Here is a 24,999-nt window from a genome sequence, read left to right as displayed (position 1 = left end):
AGATGAACGGAAGAGCAGATAGGAAAGACGTGAGATGAGTGTTATTTCGCGTGTTATGAGTTATGATACTGAAACAGATGGTCAGTATTCATGTCATATCGTAAATATCTGACAGACTTTTTTTGAACAACCCGTCAAGTCAAATTCTGTATTCTGTAGATCAGTACAGGGGTAGAACAGGACACTGAAGCTCAAGGTCTGTCTGTGGTTTGGGACGATGTCCAATTCTACCATTTAGCTGTGATACAGGAGTGATGGACAGGACTGTTGTGATGTTGTTTCTTTCCATCATCTTCACGTCTGATCCTCTGTGACAGGATTGTGTTCAGTGTTCACTGCTCCGTCCTTGAAATGAAGCAAACAAACATGTTTGTTGGTCTTTTTGAAGTTGACCTCTTACAGTCTGTGTATAATTGTAAATAATCGTTTTAGGAGAATAAATCTTGGTTTGGAAAAATATGGAAAACACGTAGAAACAAATGTATTACTGGAGAGTATATGTTTTACTATATAATATTATTTAATATAACTATATGTGTCATATGTCAAACAATGTTTAAGTTTATGAGAAAGATCAGTTACAGACCATTTAAAAATAATTTTCAGTTTTTCTGAATTTACTATTTAAAGTGATGTGTTTAGGTTAAATTATCATTTGTTGTTTTATTCTGTAAATAACTAACAACATTTCTCCCAAATTTCAAATAAAAACATTGTTTCTATTTGCATTTATTTGCAGAAAATGAAACAGGTGAAAATAACAGAAAAGATGCTCTTTATTTTTTCAGACCTCAAATGCTGCAAAGAAAACAAGTTCAGATTCACTTTTAAGCCATACAACAGTCATATTTCTACATGTATTTAGATCAAATTATTTTTTTATGTGATAATCTGGATTTTTATCTCAGTGTCTTGTCATGCTGTCAGTCTTTCACAATGCTGTTGGATGACTTTGTCACTCCTGTGGTTTGATTTTGTTGAAATTCAACAAGCACTGGACTGGAATGACCACAAGACCACAATGATGATTGAATGAAAATGTGGAATGGTCTCTTTATTTTTTCATGAACTACATCGCAGCAGATGTTAGGTAAAATTGAAGTGTCAGCTTTTAATGAGTGATTTTGAAGTGGCTGCATGTTATTCCTGTCTCTATGTCTTTGTTCTCGGAGTATATTTATTTTTTGATAGTGTTTCTCTCTTTAAACTGAATTTTAGATTGAAATTAAAATTTACCCATTGGTTTTTCCCTCTTCTGTTCTGTATCGACGCTCTGTTTCATACACGCTCATCTCCATAGAGATTTCAACCAATCCTGCAAACAGCACCAGATCTCAATAAACCAAAAACAACCATCGTGTGTTCAATAAGGCTCGTTCATCTGCACATGCAGGAAGCACCTGCGAGACATTTTGTTTTAATTGTGCCCAGATTGGCTGCTGTATGAAGTGCTTCAGGGATCATGTGCTTGTTGAAGTAATTACTCTAATGACTGAAGTGGACAGTCAGAGAGAGAGAGAGAGAGAGAGAGAGAGAAAGTTTGGCCGAAGGGACCTGAGCCACGTTCTCCAGTCTGTCAGTCTGTCTGTCTTTTACTTTTTGGACCGGTCTGCGTGAGAAACAGCAGTAATTGGTTTTGAATGGGGAGGACATCTCATCATTTCTTCATGTTGGAATCAAAGATGTATGTCACAAGCGGAAACACATTTCAGCTTTGAGAAAACATTCGATTTATTTAGGTCTGGGAAAGTCTCTGCGATCCTTTAGATATTGGAAACTTGACGTAATGGTTTAAATCAGTGGTTCTTTACTGAAAGAAATGGGTCACAGGTTCTGTTCGAGTCATAGACAGCGGTGAAAAGCAACTGCTACATATTACCCAACTTTTGTTTTTTATTAATATTATATTTTTTTGTGAATTCATCTGTTACATCAAGGTTGACTAATTACACAACATTTGAAAGATAGTTTCACATGAATCTTTTTTAAGGTGATTTTTTTAGTTAAATGTAAAACAACACAAACATAAACCACCACAAACAAACATATGCATCAATGTTGTTTTTGTCATGTCACATTTCTGCTCTAACACGTGAAGTTTCCTTTTGTTTTACAGAGATGCTAAATGTGGGAAGATTCAGTGTCAGGGCGGAGCCAACCGGCCGGTGATCGGCACTAACGCCGTTTCCATAGAGACCAACATCCCGCTCCATGAGGGAGGTCGTATCCTCTGCCGCGGGACTCACGTGTACCTGGGAGACGACATGCCTGACCCGGGCCTTGTGCTGACCGGCACTAAATGTGGAGAAAACATGGTGAGGACAAATAATGAGAAGATGTTTATTTACACTTGAGGTAAACAAATCAGTCCAAGAACTCAATTCATTTAACTCCGAGAAGTAACATCGGAAATGCGCTTTCGTTTTCTGGAATTTCTAAGCTGTTTAATTTACATCTGAAGACAAAAGCTCTGCCGGCTAGCATTTTCATTTTAAAGCAAAGTCTGAACCGGTAAGGTTGAGTATGTGTTAGCGTTCCCCGTTCATTTGTGTGTAAACGGCACACAAAAACGAATAAAAAACAATTTAAATTTGCCATTATTAGGGTCAATCTCTCCTCAGCAAGCAGCACGTATTGAGTCATCATTTAAGACCACAGACGGCGCAGAATGAGATACACGCTACTCTTTATCCTGGAGGAGAGTTGATGTTCTTCACAGACATCACCGCATGGCACTCAAACTTTGAAGTCTAGACCGTGATCAAACTTACACCCAACTGGCTTTGGTGGTTCACAGTCTGACAGAACGCACCACAAGATGTGGAAAAGAAGAGAACTTTCCTCCTGGTGAGTGTCAGGATGAAACTTCAGCCACTGGGACTTTACTGAGCCGCATCAGGAGTCAGCTCGATCTGACGGACCTCTCAATGAGAAAGTCCTGATTTTTTACCAATTATAAAAATACAATTTAAAATGAAGGGATCGTTTCAGGGTTAAATTATGGGGTTAGTATGCAGTCTTTGTAAGTAGCTCAATGAGTCAGTTTTATTTGTAAAACAAAAGAAAACTAATGTATATTTGTGTCCTCGCGTGCTTGTAGCGCGTGTGTGGCTGTCTGTTTGTGTGTGTGCATGTGTTGCTATATTTTTGTCCTTGTGTGTGTGTGTTGCTGTCAGTTTGTGTGTGTGTGTCGTCATCTGTTTGTACATGTGCATGTGTTGCTATCTTTTTGTCCTTGTAAATGTATGTTGCTGTCAGCTTTTGTTTGTGTGTGTGTCGCTGTCTGTTTGTGTATGTGTGTCACTGTCTGTGTAATTGTGTGTGTTTGTGTGCGCGTGTGTGTTGCTATCTGTTTGTTTGTGTGCGCGTGTGTGTTGCTATCTGTGTGTGTGTGTGTGTGTGCCTGTGTACCTGGTAAACCCTACGGTATGGGGACAAAATGTCCCCACAAAGATGGCAATATCCAAAATCCTTGTGGGGACATTTTTTGGTGTGTGTGTCACTGTCTGTTTGTGTATGTGTGTCACTGTCTGTGTAACTGTGTGTGTTTGTGTGTGCATGTGTGTGTTGCTATCTGTTTGTTTGTGTGGGTGTGTGTCACTGTCTGCGTGTGTGTGTGTGTGTGTGTGTGTGGGTGTGTGTCACTGTCTGCGTGTGTGTGTGTGTGTGTGTGTGTGGGTGTGTGTCACTGTCTGCGTGTGTGTGTGTGTGTGTGTGTGTGTGTTCATGTTTGTATATCCCGGTGGGGACCTAAACCTGAATACATACCAACACATGGGGACTCGTGTCACCGTGGGGACCAAAATTGAGGTCCTCATGGGCAAAAAAGCTAATAAATTGTACAGAACAATATTTTTTACAAATCTAAAAATGCAAAAAGTGTTCTATGATCTTTAGGGTTAGGGATAGGGGTAGAATATACAGTTTGTACAGTATAAAAACATTACGCCTATGGACTGTCCCCACGGGGATAGTCAACCAAAGCCTGTGTGTGTGTGTGTGTGTGAATGTTTTTTGCTGTCTGTTTGTGTGTGTGTATGTGTTGCTATCTTTTTGTCCTTGTAAATGTGTGTTGCTGTCAGCTTTTGTGTGTGTCACTGTCTGTGTAACTGTGTGCGTTTGGGTGTGCATGTGTGTGTGTGTGTTGCTATCTGTTTGTGTTTGTGTCATCGTCTGTTTGTGCATGTGTTGCTATCTTTTTGTCCTTGTATATGTGTGTTGCTGTCAGCTTTTGTGTGTGTGTCACTGTCTGTGTAACTGTGTGTGTTTGTGTTTGTGTGGGTGTCGCTGTCTGTTTGTGTATGTGTGTCACTGTCTGTGTAACTGTGTGTGTTTGTGTGTCACTGCGGAAGTGTGTGTGCGTGCGTGTGTAAATTCACATAAACTCACATATATTTCATTTTCAGATGAACTGTTGCATTAAAAACTCTTGATAGAACGACTGCATATCTCTTCCTCTCTCTCTCTCTAGATGTGTTTAAACAGGCAGTGTCAGAACATCAGTGTGCTGGGAGTTCTTGAATGTTCTGTCAAGTGCAGCGCACACGGGGTGAGTTTATAACGGCCATCACAGCACTGTTTGACTGTCTGTTCAAAACCGCTATAAATAACCCCACTGAATGCATATAAAACCTTCTTTCCCAATGATTTGAATAAAAGCACATTACACTTTGTAAGAGGTTCATCATCTGCAAACGTTCATGGTTTTACCTGTTAGCATGAACATCTATGCTGATAAACCATATTTCAAAATGAGAAACTGTGAGTGGTTATTTTCTCGAATTGTCTAATTGTGCATTCACGTCGTAGCAAAATTACACTTAAGATTCAAATCAGGATACTTCAGAAACGATTTGTTTCTGTGGCAACAAGATTTTAGCTGCTGCTATTCTGGTTGTGTTTACATGACATCACAATGGTCAAGTGGGCGGAGTCAGAGCTGTCATACAGTCAGCGTTTTCAACGTCAAGGCTCAAGAAAGAAATGAAGGAGTGTAATTACAGTCATTCTTACGTGATACATAGGCAGTGTAATGTCTTGCAAATTAAATTAAATTAAAGTCTTTGGTGTAATGTGCGTGCATGGGGTTCTCCAGAAATAACAGCAGAATAAAACATGTTCGCTGATCCCTGAACAGCTCCATCAGTTAGCTGTAATACCCACATTAATGTCCGACTCGAAGATCCATCCATCATGGGTCTGCTGTGAAACAGCTGTGAGGACCAGAGACACTGTTAGATTACAAGCGCATGGATCATTTCAGCACAAAATATCCGATTTTTTTACATTTAGCATCTCTCTGAAACTGAAGCGTGAAAATCATGTTTCAGAATAAACAGCCACTAAATGGTTACGGTACCAAGACTTAACTTGTATGTCGTCAATTAAATTGTAAGAATGACCGTCTAAATCTTCCATTGGCAGGTGTGGACCCTCGTAAAGCTTCTGCTGTTTTTACGCTTGATTATGAAGCTTGATTGAATTAAAGACAGCATGTTTAGATTACAGTCCAGATATTGTGGGGAGAGAGCTGAAAGAGCAGATGTGTTTTATCACAAACATGATCAAATATATCACAGAGAAAGCAATCTGTCCAAGCAACAGGTTGCTTTCAGGCGAACACCGAGAGATGCGAGAAACTCCATGAATGAAGTCATGAATCCACAGATGAGATCAAGATGTTCTTCAGAAAGCAGCATCTGCAGCTCATCAGGATGAGAGGGGAACCGGCGTGAAGGCTGTTTTATTTGTGTCATATGGAGAGAAACGGAAGGCGGTTTTAGATGTTGAGGATGTGCAGACACACACACACACACACACACACACACATCTGTCAATCATTGCATTGATGGAGAGTCACATAAAACGATTGTTTACTGAAAAATGTGTAATGGAAGAAATATTCTTACTTATTAAAATGTATATTAATATTATTATTGTATATGGATATCTGTTCTACATACTTAGACATCATTGTGTTGTGTGGTTTAGTGGTTCACTGTTGCTGCATGAATAACAGATTTAATGAAAACATTTAATGAATAACATTTAATGAAAATGCCAGTCTTCTGATTGTTGCGTGTTTGTGTTTTGTGTGCAGGTTTGTAATAATAATAAGAATTGTCATTGTGAGGCGCTCTGGGCTCCGCCGTTCTGTGATAAAGCCGGTTTCGGCGGAAGTGTGGACAGCGGGCCGATGAGACCAACAGGTGCTTTAAATACTTAAAAAATGTGTACCTGTAATAATCTTGTGCATGTGTTATTAGTCTCTTAAGTCCACATGAAACCAGCAACTGGTTTTAACTGGTTTTATAGACGGTTTCAAATAAACAAATAAACGTTACCGCGCAACCTAAACTTCTGGTACACATCTGCAAAGAACAGAGTCCCTATAGATTATTTCTGATAACAAGCAAAAGAAATAACAAGTAAATTACATTCGCTAGAAAGTTAAAAGTATGTCTAGCCAGTATTATTTTGGGTTACCAGTAAAAGAACCGTTACTTGGCTATAAACTTAAATGCAACAAAGTTGCACGACCCATTCAACAAATTTGTTCATTTAATAAAATTAACATACAATAAAATTCAACAAATTGTTTATTTAGTACAATTATTATACATTAAAGTATTAATATAAATTAATTTTAATATTAATTAAATAAAATATAAATAGTTGATATTATTAGCCACTAGCCAGACTGATAAACAGACACAGACCGGAAGGTAACGTGTGTGTGTCCAATGAAAGCATCTATAGCGATGAGGTTGATTGACAGGTGAGTAGGCGGTCCTTTGCTGGAATGTTTTTCAGTATGCTTTAAATCATTTGTATTTTTAAGATGGATGTTGATATCGGGTATTAAGAAAATCTGTGTTTTTATTCATTTTTGGGCTCATATTTGTGCCCGTGTGTTTGCAGAGGGCAGCAGTGTGACTGTGGGAATCCTGGTGGCTTTTCTGTGTCTGTTGTGTGTAGGAATAATCGCATGTATTAAGAGAAAAACTCTCCTCAGTTTATTCTTCAGCAACAACAAGAACACCATGGAAAAACTGAGGTATGAAACTTGCTCCAACACAAACGAAAGCCTTGATTTGACCTGTGGGCAGCATGATGCTATTTAGAAAAATGTCAGGAGAGGTAGCTTGAGATGATGAAGATTGGAAGGATGCACAGTCAGCCGGTTGTGATCACAGTATTTTCCACATTATCTTGCTTATGTCACGGCTGCTTATCAAATAAATACATTTGAATGAGCATGCAATATTGATTGAGCTCAAATAGTTTGATATTGTGACAAAGGAAGCACAGAGTAAAGCAAGAGACAAGAAATCAGCACAGATTTGTAGGACATCGCCCAAAACTGTTTAGTGTCAATATGTAAATAAATATATTTGACAGAAGGATGATTGGTCGATCAATCGGAGTCAAGTTTTACAGAGAGCCTTAGTACACCATCTTTTACAAGAAAAACTTCTGAATGATTATTTGAAATTTTGTGTCTTCTATTTGGGTTTTGTTTCAGAACTGTGGGACCCAACAAGATGAACAGTCCAGTTCACACACTGACGTTAGATCACACACACGTGAGGACTCGCACACACTCAGCTTACAGGACGTCTCCACAGCGACAGACTTCAACACAAAGTGCCAACATATATAAGGTGTGTGTGTGTTTACCTTCTGCACTTCACTGATAAAAGTTCTAAACTAGTATTGGTCAAAATGCATGTACATACTCCACGCGGTCAACATAACATCTGTCTCATGTACTGGTGTTACAGTAACTAATAGACCTGACAGTGTAAATGCAGTTTGATAGATTATATACAGCAGTTTATTTGTGATTAATATTAATCTAACTGTTCTTAATCTAATTCTGATCTTAAACATTATTGATCTAACAATATACTTAAAATGTAAAACAATCAATGCTGTGAATTTATTATTTGTTTTTCATTACTTGCTGTTTTAAATGAAAAATAATTTCAAAAACTTGAAGCAGTATTTTCTTAGTTAGGAAATACCTACTACTTTTATTATATTTTAATTAAAATTGTATATAATTTATATAATTGATATTTTATATATATATACAGTATATATATAATTATAATTAATTAATAATTAAAATTTTATTCACTTCATTTTATTATATTATATTTTATTTTAATTTCACTTCATTTGTTTTATTTTTGTGATATCAAACTTGCTATCAATTATTCAAGTATCATGATGTTATATATAATATATATATATATAAATATATCATAGACTCCAGAAATGTGTTATTGGGGCACGCACATACTGTATTCATATAATACGCATCCACACACAAACATTTTTATATATAAACACTGCATCATGATCACCTCAAAATGTTCAAGACAGCTACCGCCCTGTTTAATGATAAACCCACGAGATCCTCAGCAGTTTCATGGTGAGACTTGAGTGTTTGAAAGCTGTTCTTTAGATGTCAGAACACAGCAGCTCTCTATAGCCATTCGTTTTGGAAAATCAGAGGACAATGCCTGTCAGCCAGATGCATTGTGGGTGTATTTGTGATCTGTGGGCTGTTGTTGGGTGAAATCAGCTTAAATCTGTGATTAGAGGATATGTTTAAAAAACCACAACTGACCCCTGTGGCACATGCGGTGAGATTGTGTGTGTGTTAATGGTATTTCTCATTGAATAGTCATCATGTTCTCAACTGTACATCATTCGAGAAATTAAACGTTAAGTTTTCATATAATGGAAGTGAGTAGTATCCAGGGACATACTGTATATATTTTGAACATTACAGTAATAGGAATTCACTTTTTATTGTGGGATATATTTGATCAAAGCAAAATCTCTCTCTCTTCTCTTTAGCCGCAGTCTCCTCTTCAGACGGTGGATTCTGTGGTGCGCAGGCTGCCCCAGTGCCCTCAGGTTCCTCAGTCTCGCCCACTGCCCCTGCCACTCGGCCTGACCCGGACTCTGCCCTCACCCAGCCTCCCTCACACCCACTCATCCCCACCCAGAGCACCCCCGCCGGCTCACACACACTCACACACGTCCTCTCCTGTCCGCGGCATCGCTTGTCGGAACGTCTGCAAGATTGCCATGGTGAGTGAGCATCCTTTATCCCTGCCAGGATGTTTCTTAGCGTATTTTATGTATAAGGAGCACGACAGTGGACCAATGAGATTTTACTGTGGGTGGTGCCAAAAAACGAAATATCTAATGTGACCCTGGTTAGAATGAAAAAGGTCGCTGCTTTGGGATGCTTGGTCTCCATCACCTCTTGTCTGAGTCATTAGCTTCATACTTATCCTCTTGTGAGGGCACTTAAAAGGGTTTTGAAAAATAACCGTCCTAATTGTCGCACCATTTAAAACGATCGAATTAAAAGAGGCAGTAAATTACTGACAGGGAATGAAGGACGACGTGCTTTAAATAACAGCGACCACAATAGAAGTTCATTAGCCAAGGTCATCCGTCTCAGAGAAAGTGACCGCAGCACAATTTCATAACCCACCTCGAGCAGTGTTTGTGTTATCAGACACCTGCCTGTTCTTTGATAAAGTGTAGTAATTTGCTGTTTGTTCCATAATCCCCCTGGCGTGTCTTTTATAAGAGCCTGTGAGAGTCAGATTGCAGTTAGAGAGGAAGTGAATGTGCTCCTTTAAAGAGAAACGAGAAAAAAAGATCACAATTGCTCTCTTGACATTGTGAAAATAGATCATGAAGAAATACTCTTAAACTATAGTTCTTTAATGGGTCTTCATAAAACTTCATGTTGACAGACGTGGTCACTGTTGTTGTTGTTAGGACAAACGCTGTGTAAAGATTTTTCATAATGAAGAAAAGTCAAAGCAATACAGGTTCGTAATGACTTGGATGAATAAGTAATTACTTTTTTTGTCAATTAAACTGTACCACAGGGTAGTGTACTACACGTTTGAACTCAGTACATCCCGACAGATAAACAATCAGACATACAGAGAGATTATCAGACAGACAGACCGTTAGACCCACAGACAGACGGATAGTTAGACAATCGGAAAGATAGTCAGACAGATAGAAAAACAGAGTAAGACAAGACAGAAAGTCAGACTAACAGTCAAGCAGAGAGACAGACAGTTAGACATAAAGACAGATATACATTTAGACACACAGACATACTGCTAGACAGACATTTAGGCAGACAGACAGTTAGACTGACAACAGATCAGATGCAAAGTTTGACAGACAGAGAGACAAGTCAGACAGACAGACAATAAAACAAACTGACAGTTAATCAGACAATTAGACTCACAGATGGTTAGATAATCAGAGAGAGAGAGAGTGAGACAAACTGAGAGATGGACGAGTCAGACAGACGAGCAGAAAGTTTCAGTCAGACAGAAAGTCATAAAGTCAGACTCACAGTGAAGCAGACAGACAGACAGACAGATAGTTTTACAGACAGACAGTCAGTCAGACACTCAAAGTCATGTAGTCAGACTAGCAGTCAAGCAGACAGTTAGACAAAAAAACATATATACATTTAGACAGACAGACAGACAGACAGACACAAAGACAGACAGTTAGACATAAAGTCAGACAGACAGACAGACATTTAGGCAGACAGACAGTTAGACTGACAACAGATCAAATACAAATTTGACAGACAGAGAGACAGTAAAACAAACAGACAGGTAGACAGACAATTAGACTCACAGACAGACAGATAGTTAGATAATCAGAGAGAGAGAGAGAGAGAGAGAGATACAGAGAAATGGACGAGTCAGACAGACGAGCAGAATCAGGCAGAAAGTTACAGTATATAGACAGACAGACAGACAGAGACTGAAAGTCATAAAGTCCGACTAACAGTGAAACAGACAAACAGACAGATAGTTTGACAGACAGAGAGATAAAGCAGACAGACAGAAAGTCGTGTAGTCAGACTAACAGTCAAGCAGACAGACAGTTGAAATGGACTGATGAACAGTACATCAGACCTGGATGATCAGACATGTGTAGTGCATGTATCAAAACTCTCCATCATGGAACAATGACACACGTGAGTCCATTCAGACATTTTTATTACCCACAAATGAAGAAAAACCAGGAGACAGAAATAGAATTCTTTATCAAAATAAACTAAAGAGAGCTGAGGGAAGCTGAAGGGTTTGAGCGAGATCAGTGGAGGTCATCATTAGCTCATCTTAAACCAATAGATTATGAACATATGGGGTCACTCATCACATGACCAGTGGAGCGTTACCATGACAGCAGTAGTAAAGAACTCACATAGCAGTGAGACGAGACGTGTGTGTACTGCCATCTGGTGGTCGAGCAACAGAACTAACGGAGATTCTGTCACACAGAAATGGTGATTTCATGTCAATCCAAAACTTCTCCATTGAAATGCTTGCAAAACTAAGACGAATGTTCTTTTTAAATGTAATCTTCAGTTTTGAGCTTCACGTGTTTGTATTTGTGCTTCACCCTGCATCCTCACTTTAGTCTCTCACATTTCTCAAAGACGTTTGAAAAGCCCAATCCACCCCAGAAACCTCTTCCAGCTGACCCGCTCGGGAGGAACGTCCGGCTAATGCGGAGCCCGTCTGCCATCCGACTACCAGCTCCCATCCCGACCCCGGTCACCCCTCGACCTGTCCCACCACATGCGCAGCCTAGCAGGTAAAAGCACACATATACATCGAGGACATAAACACAAAAAAAGAAAGCTCTCTTAACCTGCCTGTGTGTCTGTCAGACCCCCTCCTAAACAACCCCCCGTCCTGCCCAAGCCTCATTTCACAGCGGGAGTGAAGTTCAGCAGCTGAGAGCCTGACAGACGCCATCTCGTCTCTGGAGATGCTCGCAGATTTTTGCACTATGAAGCTCTGCAGACACATGTCAGAGTGTCAGAGTCCTGATGTAAGGGGTGACCTTTGACCCCCGAGGTGCTCGCCCTCTAAACGGTGCTATGAGTTGATGCTCAGGTACATGTCAGGCGCTATTTATGTTTGTTTAAAATGTATTTATTATTTCGGTGCACTGTGGTCGACACTTTCTCTATCGTAGCATCAATCGGTGGTCCGCCCACGTTGTCTTTTTCTTTTTGTTGTTTTTAGAGCATCATTTAAAATGATTTACCTGTATATCCAGAGCCTAAATGAACACATGACACATGGATGCTCTTTAGGTTGGGCTAAACTGGATTGAAAACCAAATTGGATTTAAAATGGAATTGGGGGTCGCGTTTGGGAAATGTGCCTGAAGTGTTTTCAATTAAGTTTTTGTTGGTTCAATGATATCATGTTTTATGTAATAAGGGCTGTCCGTCGGGATGTGACATTCCTTGACACCCATCTTCATTTTATTCTTTTATTACTCATTTGATCAGTTTTTTCATATGTCAGTGGTTAAACCTGAATTCAGACTCTTTAACATAAAAGCATGCATTCAACTTTTTTTTTTTTTTAATGATCTGATTTGATGTGTGACATCATTTTATGATACAGGTTGAGCCGAAACTTAAAACGATGGAGAGAAATATTCAACGTATTTCTAGAGTTATAAAACGACTCAAAGTCACCTGACATTTAGAGAAAAGAATCTATGCATGGATTAAAGTCACTTGTTTCCCTTTTCATGTACTTTCACTATTTTCACTGTCAACTTCTGATGTGAATTGACCCGTCTGTGATGCTGTCTGCAAATGTGGAGCTCAGATCATTGCTTTTTATCTTGTGTTATGTGAATGGGTCTTTAGGATTATAATGCCACATTTCTGTGATATTTAAGGGGTGTTGAATGTACAGCGATAAAAACACTCCAGATATGAGCACATTGCAGAGTACAGTAACATACAGGAAGATCCTATTCATGTTATTCAAATTCATAACCATGTTATTTCGCATCCAAAACATTCTGATCGTGGTTCATTTGAAAGATTGTGAGAGAGACAAATGGAGATTATGAATTATTTCTGATTTATAATTCAGATAAAATGCTTCAATAGATCGTCTGCAAAAGTGCTTTAAAGAAGATACATAAGCAACCTTCATTATGTGGTTTCTGAAAGTGCAGTAGCCTATCTGTGGGCCCTGTTTCATGGTCATGTAGACACTTTAGAAAATGAGTTATTAAGAGGAAATAATTAGATTGTTTAATTACAGTGTATGGGCTAGTTGCAGAAGATGGCGCCATTGAGCTTTTGCGATGCCAGAGTCGGCAGACTAATTTATAACACTAACGAGTTGTTTTGGCTTAACAATGTGCTCAGCAATGTAAAGAGGATCTGTCATGTACTTTCTTCTTTTTTATCTAAAAAACACCCATATTTGCCGGCCCAAAATCCTCCTTTTCCCATGCAGTGTTATGCAACCGGAAATTAGTCTGCCGACCCTGGCGTCTCAAAAGCTCATCGGCGCCATCTAGTGCAACTACTAGCCAATTTAACGAGTTTATTTCTAAAAACAGATAACTACATTTTTAAACATTTTAAAAAGTCATGTTTTTATCATTTTGTTATCTTGTTTTTATTGTGTTAGCTGTGTTTATTATTATTATTGAGTTATATTACTTAATCAAAACAAACCAACTGCAGTTTGATTGATATTGGGATGCACAATAAAAAACATGATTATTGAACATTTTTAAAAGTGAGTTATCTGTTTTTGCAAAGAAACTCTTCATTTGTACTCTATGATATTGAGATGATGTTCACAGTTGTGCGAAATTATATTGCCACATGAGGCATTAGAGCGGGCTGTGTTTGACAAAGTAAAAATAGATGAATGCATCTGTCATTAGCAATATTTCTCAATATTCCCATAATCCACTTGGGCTTCTTCAAAACTCAGTCATTACTTGCAATGCATGATGGGAGATTTGCAGCAGTGCAGAAATAGATCCGTGTGTCCTGAAGACTTCACCATCCTAATGCAAATTTAAAAAACACACGTGATTTTGGGGAAATTACTCGTTTTTCTGGAACAATAAAACAAATTACAGGAATGACAGTCTGAACTTGGATGATGTGGGTGATTAAATCATAACCATGCAATCTAGTTTCTCTATGATATTATGTTTATCTAGAGACACATTTGAAATATTCCTCACATTAGGCCACCCAAAAATCTAGCATTATGTACATTGCTATGTGACCATATAGCCACTGGATCTTCGTGTTTTTATAACAGGTGCACAGCTTTTTTAGACCACAAAACATGTGTTTTTGCTTTATTTATGGTTGGTAAATGTTATAGATTCACTGGCCATTGGCAGGTGTTCAGAAAGTGTGACATGAAAGAAACTGGACTCATGAAAATGAATATATTTGTCACCACTGAGCCCATTATGATTTCAAATGTATGTGTGCATTTATATGAGCCATTTCCTCACAGTGCCATCATTTCTCTGTGTTTACATTGTAAATGAATCTCTATCAAACATCCAGAAGCCTTTTTCTAGTGTTAAACCACAACCGTGCATTAGAAAACTCATAGAGACTGTTGAAATGTAGACTCTGACCGGATTATATTATAATCATGTGTCTCTAACCGCCTTGCCTTTTTCATTCACATCATTTACTTTGAGTCATGTATTCACACTCGTGTAATGTTCTTACATGTTTTCTTCAGTGTCTGTGTCACAATGCTTTTTTTTGTGATGCATACTTTTTTTTATGATACATATTTGATTAATCGAGAAATGTGAAATAAATTACTGTATGTTAATGTCTGTGCATTGATTCTGAACACATAAACTGCATACAGATTTGAAACTGCTTTGTGTGCTCTTATTTCATCTGATGTCTGTCACTATTCAGCATACAACTGATCATACTAAAAACAAAACTGACTTGATGTCCCAAAAAGTCTCAAACTTTGAATCAAACAGAATGGCAATTTTACTTTTCTATAAAATAACCCTGCCACGTCCACAGCTTTAAAACCCCAATCCACAATTTCATCAGACGCACGCGCCTGGCCCGAAGTTAACTTATTTTTTTATTAATGTTAATTTATATTCATTTTTAATTGTATTAAATTACATCAAAATTAGTTAACAATTATTTGCGGAGGTCTACCGGAAGTTAAATTTGGGACAAATTATGATGTTGCTGCTGAAACCGTCTATTGTGTCCCACCAGAATATTATAAACTCAACACAGAGGAGAAATATATGACAGTTCTTGTTTGTTTGTTTGTTTGTTTGTTTGTTTGTATGAAATCACAATTAATAATAAGTACTAATATTACAATGTGTAGCCTAATATTACATTTTATTGTGGGCAGGGTTGCCACGTCCTCTGTTTTATTACATTTACAGGTTGAAAAAAAAAAAAATTATTAAACACAAAATGTTCACAATTTGTTAAAAAAAGGAACACGTTTTCAACCGTCTTCATTTCGAACTGTACACTATGCCTAACGTTTATAAAAAAGACCAAATCTTTATTGCGGTTACAAAAACATTCAAACAGCTCGTGACAGTCCACAATATTTCACGAGCGGTTTATACTGGATTACCCGGGCGCGTAACCACCTGCTGAGCTCGTGCACGAGAGTTTCCGAACGAGTGTTTGCGATTTCCAACGCGTGTCAGACGATGAACTAAACGTGTCTTTTCTGAATAAAACCACGAGCGCAGAGGAGGAGGAGCAGTGACGCGCGTGCGTTAGTTCACAGGAGAGGTGGTGATATGGCTGGAAGCAGCGAAATATCAGAAGGAGAATTAATAAAAGAGGAAGAGGAGGAATGTGATGTCTTTGAGTTTGGTGATGACCTGGAGCTCAACCCGTTTGATGGTTTGCCATATTCCTCCAGATATTACAGACTTCTGCAGGAGAGAAAGACTCTGCCCGTTTCTAAACACAGACATGAATTCATGACCTTCCTTGAAAAACATCAGATGATTATAGTGTCGGCCACAACTCACAGTGGGAAAAGCACACAGGTAAGATGATCAAACACATGCGTGGTTAGAACTTCTTCATTCTTGTTAATTCATTCAAACAGATTAGTTAATACATTTGCATTTATAAACTATCTGTCGTAAATTAAAAACAAGTGCTCTAAATAACGAAGTGAATACGTTTGCTCAGAATTAAACAGTTAGGACTTGTTGAGGATACAAATATGTTGAGACTCTTATTTGTGTATTAGGAAAATCTATGTTTAAATCCAGTAGAAAGCCCTGTTTAGCTTCACGACACTAAAAATGCGGTGGCAGTCTGCAGAGGAGCTTAATATAGGCTGTAGAAACATAAGACACATTAGTAGTAAAGCTGTCTGTTTTGACATTGTTTGGCAAACAACTTTTGAAAAGCTTTCAAACAGGATCCGATTTACTGCCATAGACCTGCATGTTATGTGAAGTATGGAATTGCACTTCCAATTTGAATTGAAATACGATAAAACTCATAACATGTCTTTAATCACACATTACTTTTTTTTTTATAAATCATTCACACATCATGTGTAGTGTTTTCAGAAATGGTACATTATAGTAATAAATCATGTTTTTATGGTTATCAGTGTAAATTTGGTTCATTGTGATCCTGATAACATGTGGCCAATTCTATGTGAAGATCCAATTTATGAATTAAAGTGTTTACCTTTTTTTAAGATTTATGTCAGTATACAAATATTTGAGTGCATATCTAAATATAGAGTCTTAAACCAATATTTGATCTGTGTTGAATAAATGCCTTTTAATAATAGTGAAGAAACCTGTTCTGAACTCTAAATAGATGTGGTCTGATTTGTTCTGAATGAGCAAACATACTTGAAAATGAGGATTTCAATTCCTGTATCATGTGAATGTTTGCTGTGGAGTGAGTGGCATACATTGACACTGCCTTCATTGTGTCGAGTCTTATAAACAAAAAGCCGATCAGCTGGTTTTTGGTCAGCCCGCCTTCAATATATATTTTATTTATTGAAAACAGTATGTTGGGACTTTGCGTTTTAAACATTATATGAAATTACAATCAATTTAGTCTTACTGTTTGTGTAAATGAATAATGTTGTAATGTATGATGTACAGAAAGTGTTGATGTGTGTCTGTAGATCCCGCAGTGGTGTGCAGAATTCTGTCTGTCTGCGCAGTACCAGCATGGCGTGGTCGTGTGCAGTCAGATCCAGAGACAGCAGGTTGTAGATCTGGCCCTCCGTGTAGCCGATGAGATGGATGTCAACATCGGTCATGAGGTCGGATACAGCATCCCACTGGAGTCGTGCTGCTCCAACGATACTGTTCTCAGGTCAGTGCTCATATCATCTGCTACTGATCATTTTGGAACGGTGTGTTGTGTTACTCTTGGTTTTGTTTGCAGGTATTGTACCGATGATATCCTGCTGAGGAAGATGATGTCCGATCCCCTCCTGGAGCATTATGGGGGGGTGGTGATAGACCAGGCCCACGAGAGGACCGTGAGCACTGACGTTCTGCTGGCTCTGCTCAGAGAGGTTCTCCTCCAGCGGCCCGAGCTCAGGGTGGTGGTTCTGACCTCACCGCCCGCGTCAGACGCGCTCCTCGCGCATTACGGGAACGCTCTGCACCTGCGTGTGGACGCGCCGCGGGCGGGTGAGGTGGTCTACGGCAACGGCAGCAGAACGGAAAGCTTCTATTCGGCTCTGAGACTCACGCTGGAGGTCCATAGATCAGGAGAACGTGGAGATGTGGCCGTGTTTTTAGCTTCTGATCAGGTGAGATAGCAGCTTGTGTTGTGTAGTTTTAGATACTGAACTGTATTGAAGTGAATCAGAAACTCGACCTTATCTCGCACTATTTAGTCAAAATTGAATGTTTCATTCTTAATGTATGCTTTGTTATTAAAATCACTCTTTTTTGTTGTAGGATGTTGTGCGTGCCTGTAATATTCTTGTTAAAGAAGTAGCCAGAATGAGCGCCAGTCTGGGAGAACTGGTACCAGTAACCCTTTGCCCGGGAAATCCCGGAATGTGTCCACCAATCGCAGAAAACAAGAGGTGTAGGCGGGTCTTTCTCTCCTGTAGCCAATCAGAAGAGTTCTTCTGGCAAATGGACAGCATTAAATTTGTCATCGATACTGGAGTGGAAAAAACATTTGTGAGTAACATGTTAAAAAAATAATTTTAAAGGTCCAGTGTATAAAGATTTAGTGGCCTCTAGTGGTGAGGTTGCGAATTGCAAACAATGGCTCACTGCATTCCTCCCTATCGAAGCACCACAGAACTAAGATGTCATCATGTTTTTGCTTCTTTGTCCGAGGGAGATAATGTATTTATGAAACGCGTTCTGTATTGCATATTGTCCGTTTAGGGCTGCCGTAGAAACAACATGGAGACTTCCATATAAGGGGACCCGCCGTGTATGTAGATAGAAATAGCTCATTCTAAGATAATAAAAAGATAACACTCAATTATGTAAGGTCTTTATACACCTCTGAATACATAGTTATGTATATTATATTGCATTTCTGTCAGTAGATCCCCCCAAAAATTACACACTGGACCTTTAATTTGTGCATCAAATTGAGTTTTGTGTTAATGAGTTCAAAGTTTTGTGATCATGCATTCATATATTGTCTGTGTTATTGTCGTATTGTGTTCAGGTGTATAATCCACGCATGAGGGCCAGTTCAGAAGTGCTTCGACCGATCAGTAAATGTCAGGCAGAAATGCGTAAACATCTCGCTGGATCAACAGGTATTACAGCCAAACTTTCCAAACTTAAAGGGATAGTTCACCCGAAAATGAAAATTCTGTCATCATTTACTCACCCTCAGGGTTGTTTCGAACCTGTTTACATTTCTTTGTTCTGTTTAACACAAAGAACGATATTTGTAAGAATGTTGTCAATTTTCAGTTCTGTGACATCACTACCATAGTAGGGAAAAAAATATTGTATCATTTTTTCGTTCTGTTGAACACAAAGTGATATATTTTGAAGAATTTAGGTTAACAAACCGTTTAGGGCACCTTTGACCACCATTTAATTTTTCCTACAATGACAGTCAATGATGTCACAGAATTGAAAATTGCTAACATTCTTCCAAATATCTTTCTTTGTGTTCATCAGAACCATTTATACAGGTATGAAATGACATGAGGCTTAATAAATGATGACAGAATTTTAATTTTTGGGTGAACTATCCCTGTAATCGGGTCAGAATTGAGTCAGCTGTTATCCCTGAATCACTCTTTAACTTTGCTTATTTTGAAGGCAAATGCTTCTGTTTGTACCCCGAGGAGACTCGGCTGCCCCCTGACGTTCCCCCTCGGATGCTGGAATCAAACCTCACATCCACTGTGCTCTATCTGAAGAGGATGGAAGTGGCCGGGCTCGGTCAATGTGACTTTATCAGCCGGCCAGGTGGGATACATGTTTTCCGAAGAACCTCAGAGTTGTAGCAGATTCAGAGAGGTTGTGACTCGGGGAAATGTTGTCATAGTGTTTCTGATTCAGGGTTTTGTCATGCGTGAGTTTGCTGATCTGGCGACTCTGTTGTCTTCTGGGTTTAGCCTCATTGTTTCTGCTCACAGTTTGGACGGCGTGTGAATCTCAGAGCAGACAGAGTGATCAATGTTCAGCCTTTTGTGCAACAAAACACAACACACAGCAAATGCAATGAGCACAAATAGGAAAACAGAAGTGAATATGTTCTCATACAGTGATTTTTCCGTGTTTAGATCCAGAAGGACTCATGCAAGCGTTAGAGGAGCTGGATTATCTGGCAGCGTTGGATGATGATGGAAATCTGTCAGAGATGGGCATCATCATGTCAGAGTTTTCTCTAGATCCTCAGATGGTTAAAGCTCTGCTGGCGTCCTGTGAGTTTGACTGCGCTAGTGAGATGCTGACCATCGCTGCGATGCTTACAGGTACAGTAACGCTTTTAACCTCGAGTCTTGTAGACTTGTGCTTACAGATCTGTGCTAGTAAACAATGGTTAAAGCTTCAAATCCCCAGGATGCAATTTCATTTATGCCTCTCTATCGCCATCTCTGTTTAAAACATAGAACTGCAGGTTATGCACTCAAGTCAAATGACATCAAACTCGAACCCCAAGAGCTCAAATTGTAATTCATTTTTATAAGATTATTGTTGTGAGAAAGTTTTCAACACTTATAAAGTTTTTGTCTCTTCTCATGTCATTTTCTTAATTTAATTTTCTGTCTGCATCAGCACCGAGCTGCTGCATCGAGCCTCCTGTCGGCATGGTAACAGAAGCCATGAGATGTCATCTGAAGTTCCAGCATCCTGAGGGAGATCACTTCACCCTCGTTAACATCTACAACACCTTCAAACGCTACCAGAAGGAGCCATGTGAGTCGACACAACACGCTTGGGTTCCACATCATTTTATTGGCAAGTTCATCCAAGCGTGATGTGAAAGACTGCGTCTCTGTCAGATTTCAGTCAGGAGAAATGGTGCCAGAATTACTTCCTGTGTTGTGCGGCGCTGCAGACGGCAGACGCCATCCGAGCAGAACTGACAGACATTCTCAAACGGATCGAGCTTCCCATTTCTGAACCTTCCTTTGGTACCAAGACCAACGCCATCAGCATCAAGAGGGCTCTGCTCGCCGGATACTTCATGCAGGTGCCAAAACTTCTCTTATATAAACCTATTTACACAAAAATTTATTTACATAAAATACTTTTTTTTTTAATGGATCATGTATGTTTTATATAATATTGCCTCACTGTAACTGGACGGCTAACTGTGACTTAAACTGTAACGGCTAACTGAAAACTAAATTGCGATGACCTGTAAGCTCAAAGGCTGATAGAGTTGAGAATTATTTCTGTGTATAAACAGAACATCCTTTCTAAGATTTATCATCAAAAAAGTTTTTCATTTTTGCATAGCGAGTAAATACATTTGCACCTAAACTCGAGGGGGCATTCGTTGCTTTGTGAACTCCGCTCCTCAGATTGCCAGAGACGTGGACGGATCGGGGAATTACTTCATGCTGTCTAATAAACACGTGGCTCAGGTTCATCCTCTGTCTGGTTATGGTGCCAAAGCTCGCAAACTGGGTCTGCCGGAGTGGGTTCTGTTCCACGAGTACAAACTTTCTGATAACCGCATCAGAACCGTCACACACATCTCCCCACAGACGTGAGTGCAAATCATATTGGAGATTTCCTCCAGCGTCACACCATCATGTTGTGGATGTGCTTGTTTGTTTTGTATCACATGTAATCTGGGTTTACAACAGTTTTTCAGATTACACACCTCGTAACATTCACGAGGATGAAACACCACTACTGCTGATCGTGTAACAGAGATGTTAGTGGATATAAATCCAAGTATGTTTATGTGTAGAATGGAGTGCTGGATTACTAAATACACAATATTATGCCATATGTACTGCCTACTAAAATGTGCAATTACATTTTATATACAGTTTAAGAGATCGCAGTTTAAAAAGGCATCACTCGGCACTATTGTAAACTTAATATTTTGACAACTAAAATGGATGATCTAGGTATTAAAATCGTACATGAAATATATTGCAGATATATTAAACATCTTATCGTTTCTTTGTCCCGCAGGTTTGTTCAAATGGCTCCGCAGTATTTTTTCTGTAACCTGCCGCCAAGTGAGAGTAAAGAAATCCTGCAGCACATTTTGGACAGCGATCGTTCAGGAGGTTCGAACAGACGGCCAAAATCTCAACCTGCTGCCACGGAAACCCAGAAAGGCTCGGAAGAGTCTGAATCACATGATCGATGCGTCATACAGTGAACGTGTTATAACACATGACCTCACTTGAGAATGAATGTGTAAATATAGTGTTGAACCATTTTGTATTGTTACTGTTAAAACGTTGCTCAATCATTCTGTTTGAGTGGTTTATTTTGTGGGTAATGTTGATTGAGAATGAATAAATTATTTCACCGGTTACAAAGGGTTTGTTTGGAACATTGTGTCCACTCAAAGTTGTTATACAACCTTACATTCAACGCTTAACTCGAGTCCATGGACCAGGAGAGAAAGCGGCAGACACTAACATCAAGACTGGTGGTTTATTTAGGGAAAGTTCACACGGACAGATATTGTGTCATTTTATCCATGATGGTTCCCATCCTGTCCATGGGAATCACCATTACGGTGCGGAAGGGTTTCATCGGTACGTCATCGTACGACCATTTCCCCGTGGCACAGGAATCCGCCTGATCTTGAACGCAGTAGCTGAACTTCAGGGTGGCTTGCTGTGAAAGACAGAACGTGCGTTGATGTTGAGGCATTTCATTTTCCTCCCACAACAAAAGTACTCCAATATCTGTTCTGTGCAAACATGATGGACATTTTATTTCTGGAATAACTTGCAGTCCCAAGAAATTCATTATAAATGAAATCACCTCATAAAAGAACTCCTCCTCATCGTTGACAAACACCAGCTCATCTTTCGTCTGTCCGTGGCCTGATATGACCTTCTTTGCTGGTTTACAGGTTTTACTGATCATCAGACAGAACTGACATTTACCGCTGGGCTTATTGGTCCGTTGTGCTTCAGCTAATTCCTGTCTGGAAAAACAAAACGACAGCATTGAGGTGATTGCGTAAAGTTTACGTGTTGCCACTCTGGTGTGAGGTCACATAAGAGGATGTTAACATCCTTAAACAGCCATGTGATTAAATTAGTGCCGGCCTCATTTACAGGTCCTCACACACGCACTACTATTAAAGGGGTCAATACGGTGCAAATACGTGTCTTTGGTGTTATAAGTTGCCCATGCATGTATTACACACGTAAAATTGCACAAATGAAAGTGTGGGAACAAAAGATGCGTTCTATCTAAAAGCGAATGCTCACCCAGACCTGCCTGTCAGTACAATTGAAGAGGAACCTGATGTTCCAAATATGGTAAGAGGCGTTACATTTCCGTCACACGCTTGCAGTATTCGACCAATCACTACACACTGGTGAACTGGCCAATCATAGCACACCTCGCTTTTCAGAGCCATGAGCTTTGTAAAAAATTGCGCGTTTCAGAGAGGCGGAGCAAAGAGGATATACAAACATGCACGTGATGTGGAAAATACAGCGTTTTTGAACCTTAACTCATGTTTACACATTGCATTACATCTCAAACAAACCATAATATTTGTTTTAGCCGTGTCATATGACCCCTTTAATGAAAGACCTCAACGTGAAACACTCACTGTAGCTGTTTGTGCATCGGCAGGGCGATCTGTGGAGGAACGTTAATGAAACGTTCACTCAGCAGTAGTCCAACCGATTGACCGCTATCCTGCAGAAGCTTCTCAAATGTCTCCTGTACGTCAGGGGAGCTCGATGTGGCACACTGCTCGAGAAGCATGTCTTTGAGTTTCTCCAAACACTCCACACCCTGTTCAACACACACAAGATAATCTACCCTTAGAGAGAAGAACACATCTTAGATATAAAGTTCTATGAGGCATTGGCTTTTTGTATTGCCCCATTCTGATTTTATTTCTAAAATATTTATTTTAACTTTCACTTTTTATTTGTATTGTGTAAGTAAGGTCTGTATCTCACCTGTCTTTCTGTGAGGTTTACCATGCTGATGAAGCCAAAGACCTCATCAGGGTCGGCCTCATCATCGCTGTCCTCCTGCACCTCAGCTTGCTAGAATAAAACACAAAGAAAATATTTTAAAACAGCAATGCGAGTTTGACAATTGTAAGGAAAGGATTGTTTATTTTCTGTCAAATGAGAATTATTTACAGTACATAAAAGAAGTGACTCTACCCTGATGACGCTGCCAATGTGATTCTGCTGGATGATGACGTCAGTGAGATCAGCGGTGTTCACGTGCGACTTTAGGAACAGCTGGGAGCACAAACACAGCAATGGGTAAAATGCAACTCTTTATGTATTTATATAATTATAATTTCTTAATGACGCAAAATGTTTGATGTCAGACTGTGCACATGCGTGCCTTCGCCTGTTGCAAAGAACCGTGGTTTTATTATAGTAAAAGTAGTAACTTAATCGTGTTATTTGGGCAGATCGAGTACAATTTGTATTTCCATCATTTCTAAATGAAATATCTGTAAATGTCATGGTTAAACTGTGGTTACTATAGTGAGACAATGGTTTCTATGGTTTTATTACAAATACAAGTTAAACTATGGTTACTGTAGTAAACCTACGGTAAACTGTCGTACGGGCAGTAATGTCTGTAACGTTACCTGTTGCAGAAGAGTTCTAATGCCATGAAAGTCGTTGTCAGATATTGCATGTGCCTCGAAGTCCACGATGACTTCCTAAACACAAATAAAGCCCATTTATAGATCTTACAGAAGGTGCAGATGTTTCCAGGCCTTCCCAACACTTCAGCTCTGGTTGCGATTTGAGATAAAACAGCAGCGTAAATTACCTCGTTTATTTCTTCTTCTGAATTTTCACAGTCCTCTTCCCCAGAGTCTTCCAGACCTTCGTCCGAGCTTTCATCGCTGTCTTGGGCATTTTGTCTGGTTTCGATCGCTCGTTTCTTTGCTGATGAAGCCATGCTGATCCACTACAGCACGCAGGAAACAGACACGAGTTTACGACGTTTTCCACATGTCGGGAAACTGGCGTTTCGTGTTCGGCCATTTTGGCGCAAAGTACACGCATAGATTCATGAAGAATGAGCCCGTGGACAAGAGCCAAAATGGAGTATGTTTTTCGAAACGGGAAAGTGCACGGCAAATACTGTTTTTTCATACATAGGTTAGCTGCTGTTAAACCGTGTAACGTTTTTATAAAGACGCTTACCAGTTACTTAATTTTGACGTCAACATGTACGTGTCTCTCTACATATTAAAAATCAATGGTGGTAATCTGACAGTGTACGTCACTGGTGTGCGTCGAGCTACAATGGTACAAATACGTTTTACAATAAATAACAGTATATTAAAAAAGGTGTCAACACATTAAAATGTAATTTAAAAATAAAATACAGACTGAGAGTGTTAATTAGCTATGAACATTTTAGAATTGAAAACTGTTTGGATGTTATTTTATTTAATCGAATAAAAAAAGA

At 39.2% G+C, this 24,999-nt stretch overlaps 3 protein-coding genes across 4 annotated transcripts in view; 2 read left to right on the top strand and 1 right to left on the bottom strand.

The window, feature by feature from the left end:
* LOC130569440 (disintegrin and metalloproteinase domain-containing protein 12) overlaps positions 1 to 14,749 on the top strand; it is a 77,277-nt gene extending 62,528 nt beyond the window's left edge. The window contains exons 16-23 of the mRNA XM_057359094.1: positions 2,117 to 2,315; positions 4,472 to 4,549; positions 6,101 to 6,209; positions 6,922 to 7,057; positions 7,526 to 7,664; positions 8,872 to 9,108; positions 11,516 to 11,673; positions 11,750 to 14,749. Coding sequence (XP_057215077.1) covers positions 2,117 to 2,315; positions 4,472 to 4,549; positions 6,101 to 6,209; positions 6,922 to 7,057; positions 7,526 to 7,664; positions 8,872 to 9,108; positions 11,516 to 11,673; positions 11,750 to 11,819 — 1,126 coding nt within the window. The 3' untranslated portion in view covers positions 11,820 to 14,749. The remainder of the gene's footprint in view (positions 1 to 2,116; positions 2,316 to 4,471; positions 4,550 to 6,100; positions 6,210 to 6,921; positions 7,058 to 7,525; positions 7,665 to 8,871; positions 9,109 to 11,515; positions 11,674 to 11,749) is intronic.
* An 806-nt stretch (positions 14,750 to 15,555) lies between these two features.
* On the top strand, positions 15,556 to 21,755 carry dhx32a (DEAH (Asp-Glu-Ala-His) box polypeptide 32a). Its single transcript, XM_057359099.1, has 11 exons — positions 15,556 to 15,942; positions 17,058 to 17,251; positions 17,324 to 17,696; positions 17,848 to 18,078; positions 18,584 to 18,677; positions 19,195 to 19,344; positions 19,662 to 19,853; positions 20,158 to 20,298; positions 20,385 to 20,575; positions 20,910 to 21,097; positions 21,535 to 21,755. Exons 1-11 carry the CDS (start codon positions 15,688 to 15,690, stop codon positions 21,725 to 21,727), a joined length of 2,202 nt encoding a protein of 733 aa, XP_057215082.1. The 5' UTR covers positions 15,556 to 15,687; the 3' UTR covers positions 21,728 to 21,755.
* A 239-nt stretch (positions 21,756 to 21,994) lies between these two features.
* Positions 21,995 to 24,533, bottom strand: bccip (BRCA2 and CDKN1A interacting protein). Of its 2 annotated transcripts, none has more exons than XM_057359121.1 (7): positions 24,352 to 24,531; positions 24,164 to 24,238; positions 23,721 to 23,801; positions 23,508 to 23,597; positions 23,150 to 23,337; positions 22,345 to 22,510; positions 21,995 to 22,194 (listed from the first exon to the last, which is right to left on the bottom strand). In XM_057359121.1, the coding sequence occupies exons 1-7, from the start codon at positions 24,481 to 24,483 to the stop codon at positions 22,024 to 22,026; spliced, it is 903 nt and encodes a 300-aa protein (XP_057215104.1). In that variant the 5' UTR covers positions 24,484 to 24,531; the 3' UTR covers positions 21,995 to 22,023. The 2 variants fall into 2 exon arrangements, with proteins under 2 accessions (XP_057215104.1, XP_057215105.1); XM_057359122.1 differs by having other exon boundaries at positions 22,160 to 22,270; positions 24,352 to 24,533.
* Between the last annotated feature and the right edge of the window lie 466 nt (positions 24,534 to 24,999).

The sequence above is a fragment of the Triplophysa rosa genome, linkage group LG18 (genome assembly GCF_024868665.1).
Source record: "Triplophysa rosa linkage group LG18, Trosa_1v2, whole genome shotgun sequence".
NCBI classification, from domain to species: domain Eukaryota; kingdom Metazoa; phylum Chordata; class Actinopteri; order Cypriniformes; family Nemacheilidae; genus Triplophysa; species Triplophysa rosa.
Note: the sequence above shows the minus strand (reverse complement) of the source record. Positions and strands in the feature narration are given on the sequence as shown.

What these genes read in the sequence shown, in the direction of transcription:
- dhx32a (XM_057359099.1), top strand. Translation starts at nt 15,688, where the DNA reads ATGGCTGGAAGCAGCGAAATATCAGAAGGAGAATTAATAAAAGAGGAA. An exon ending in TCCAACGATACTGTTCTCAG is followed by an intron (nt 17,252 to 17,323) that starts GTCAGTGCTCAT and finishes TTTTGTTTGCAG; the next exon opens with GTATTGTACCGATGATATCC. An exon ending in TGACTTTATCAGCCGGCCAG is followed by an intron (nt 19,345 to 19,661) that starts GTGGGATACATG and finishes TTCCGTGTTTAG; the next exon opens with ATCCAGAAGGACTCATGCAA.
- bccip (XM_057359121.1), bottom strand. Translation starts at nt 24,483, where the DNA reads ATGGCTTCATCAGCAAAGAAACGAGCGATCGAAACCAGACAAAATGCC. An exon ending in ACATTGGCAGCGTCATCAGG is followed by an intron (nt 23,598 to 23,720) that starts GTAGAGTCACTT and finishes GTTTTATTCTAG; the next exon opens with CAAGCTGAGGTGCAGGAGGA. An exon ending in AGGAGGAGTTCTTTTATGAG is followed by an intron (nt 22,195 to 22,344) that starts GTGATTTCATTT and finishes TGTCTTTCACAG; the next exon opens with CAAGCCACCCTGAAGTTCAG.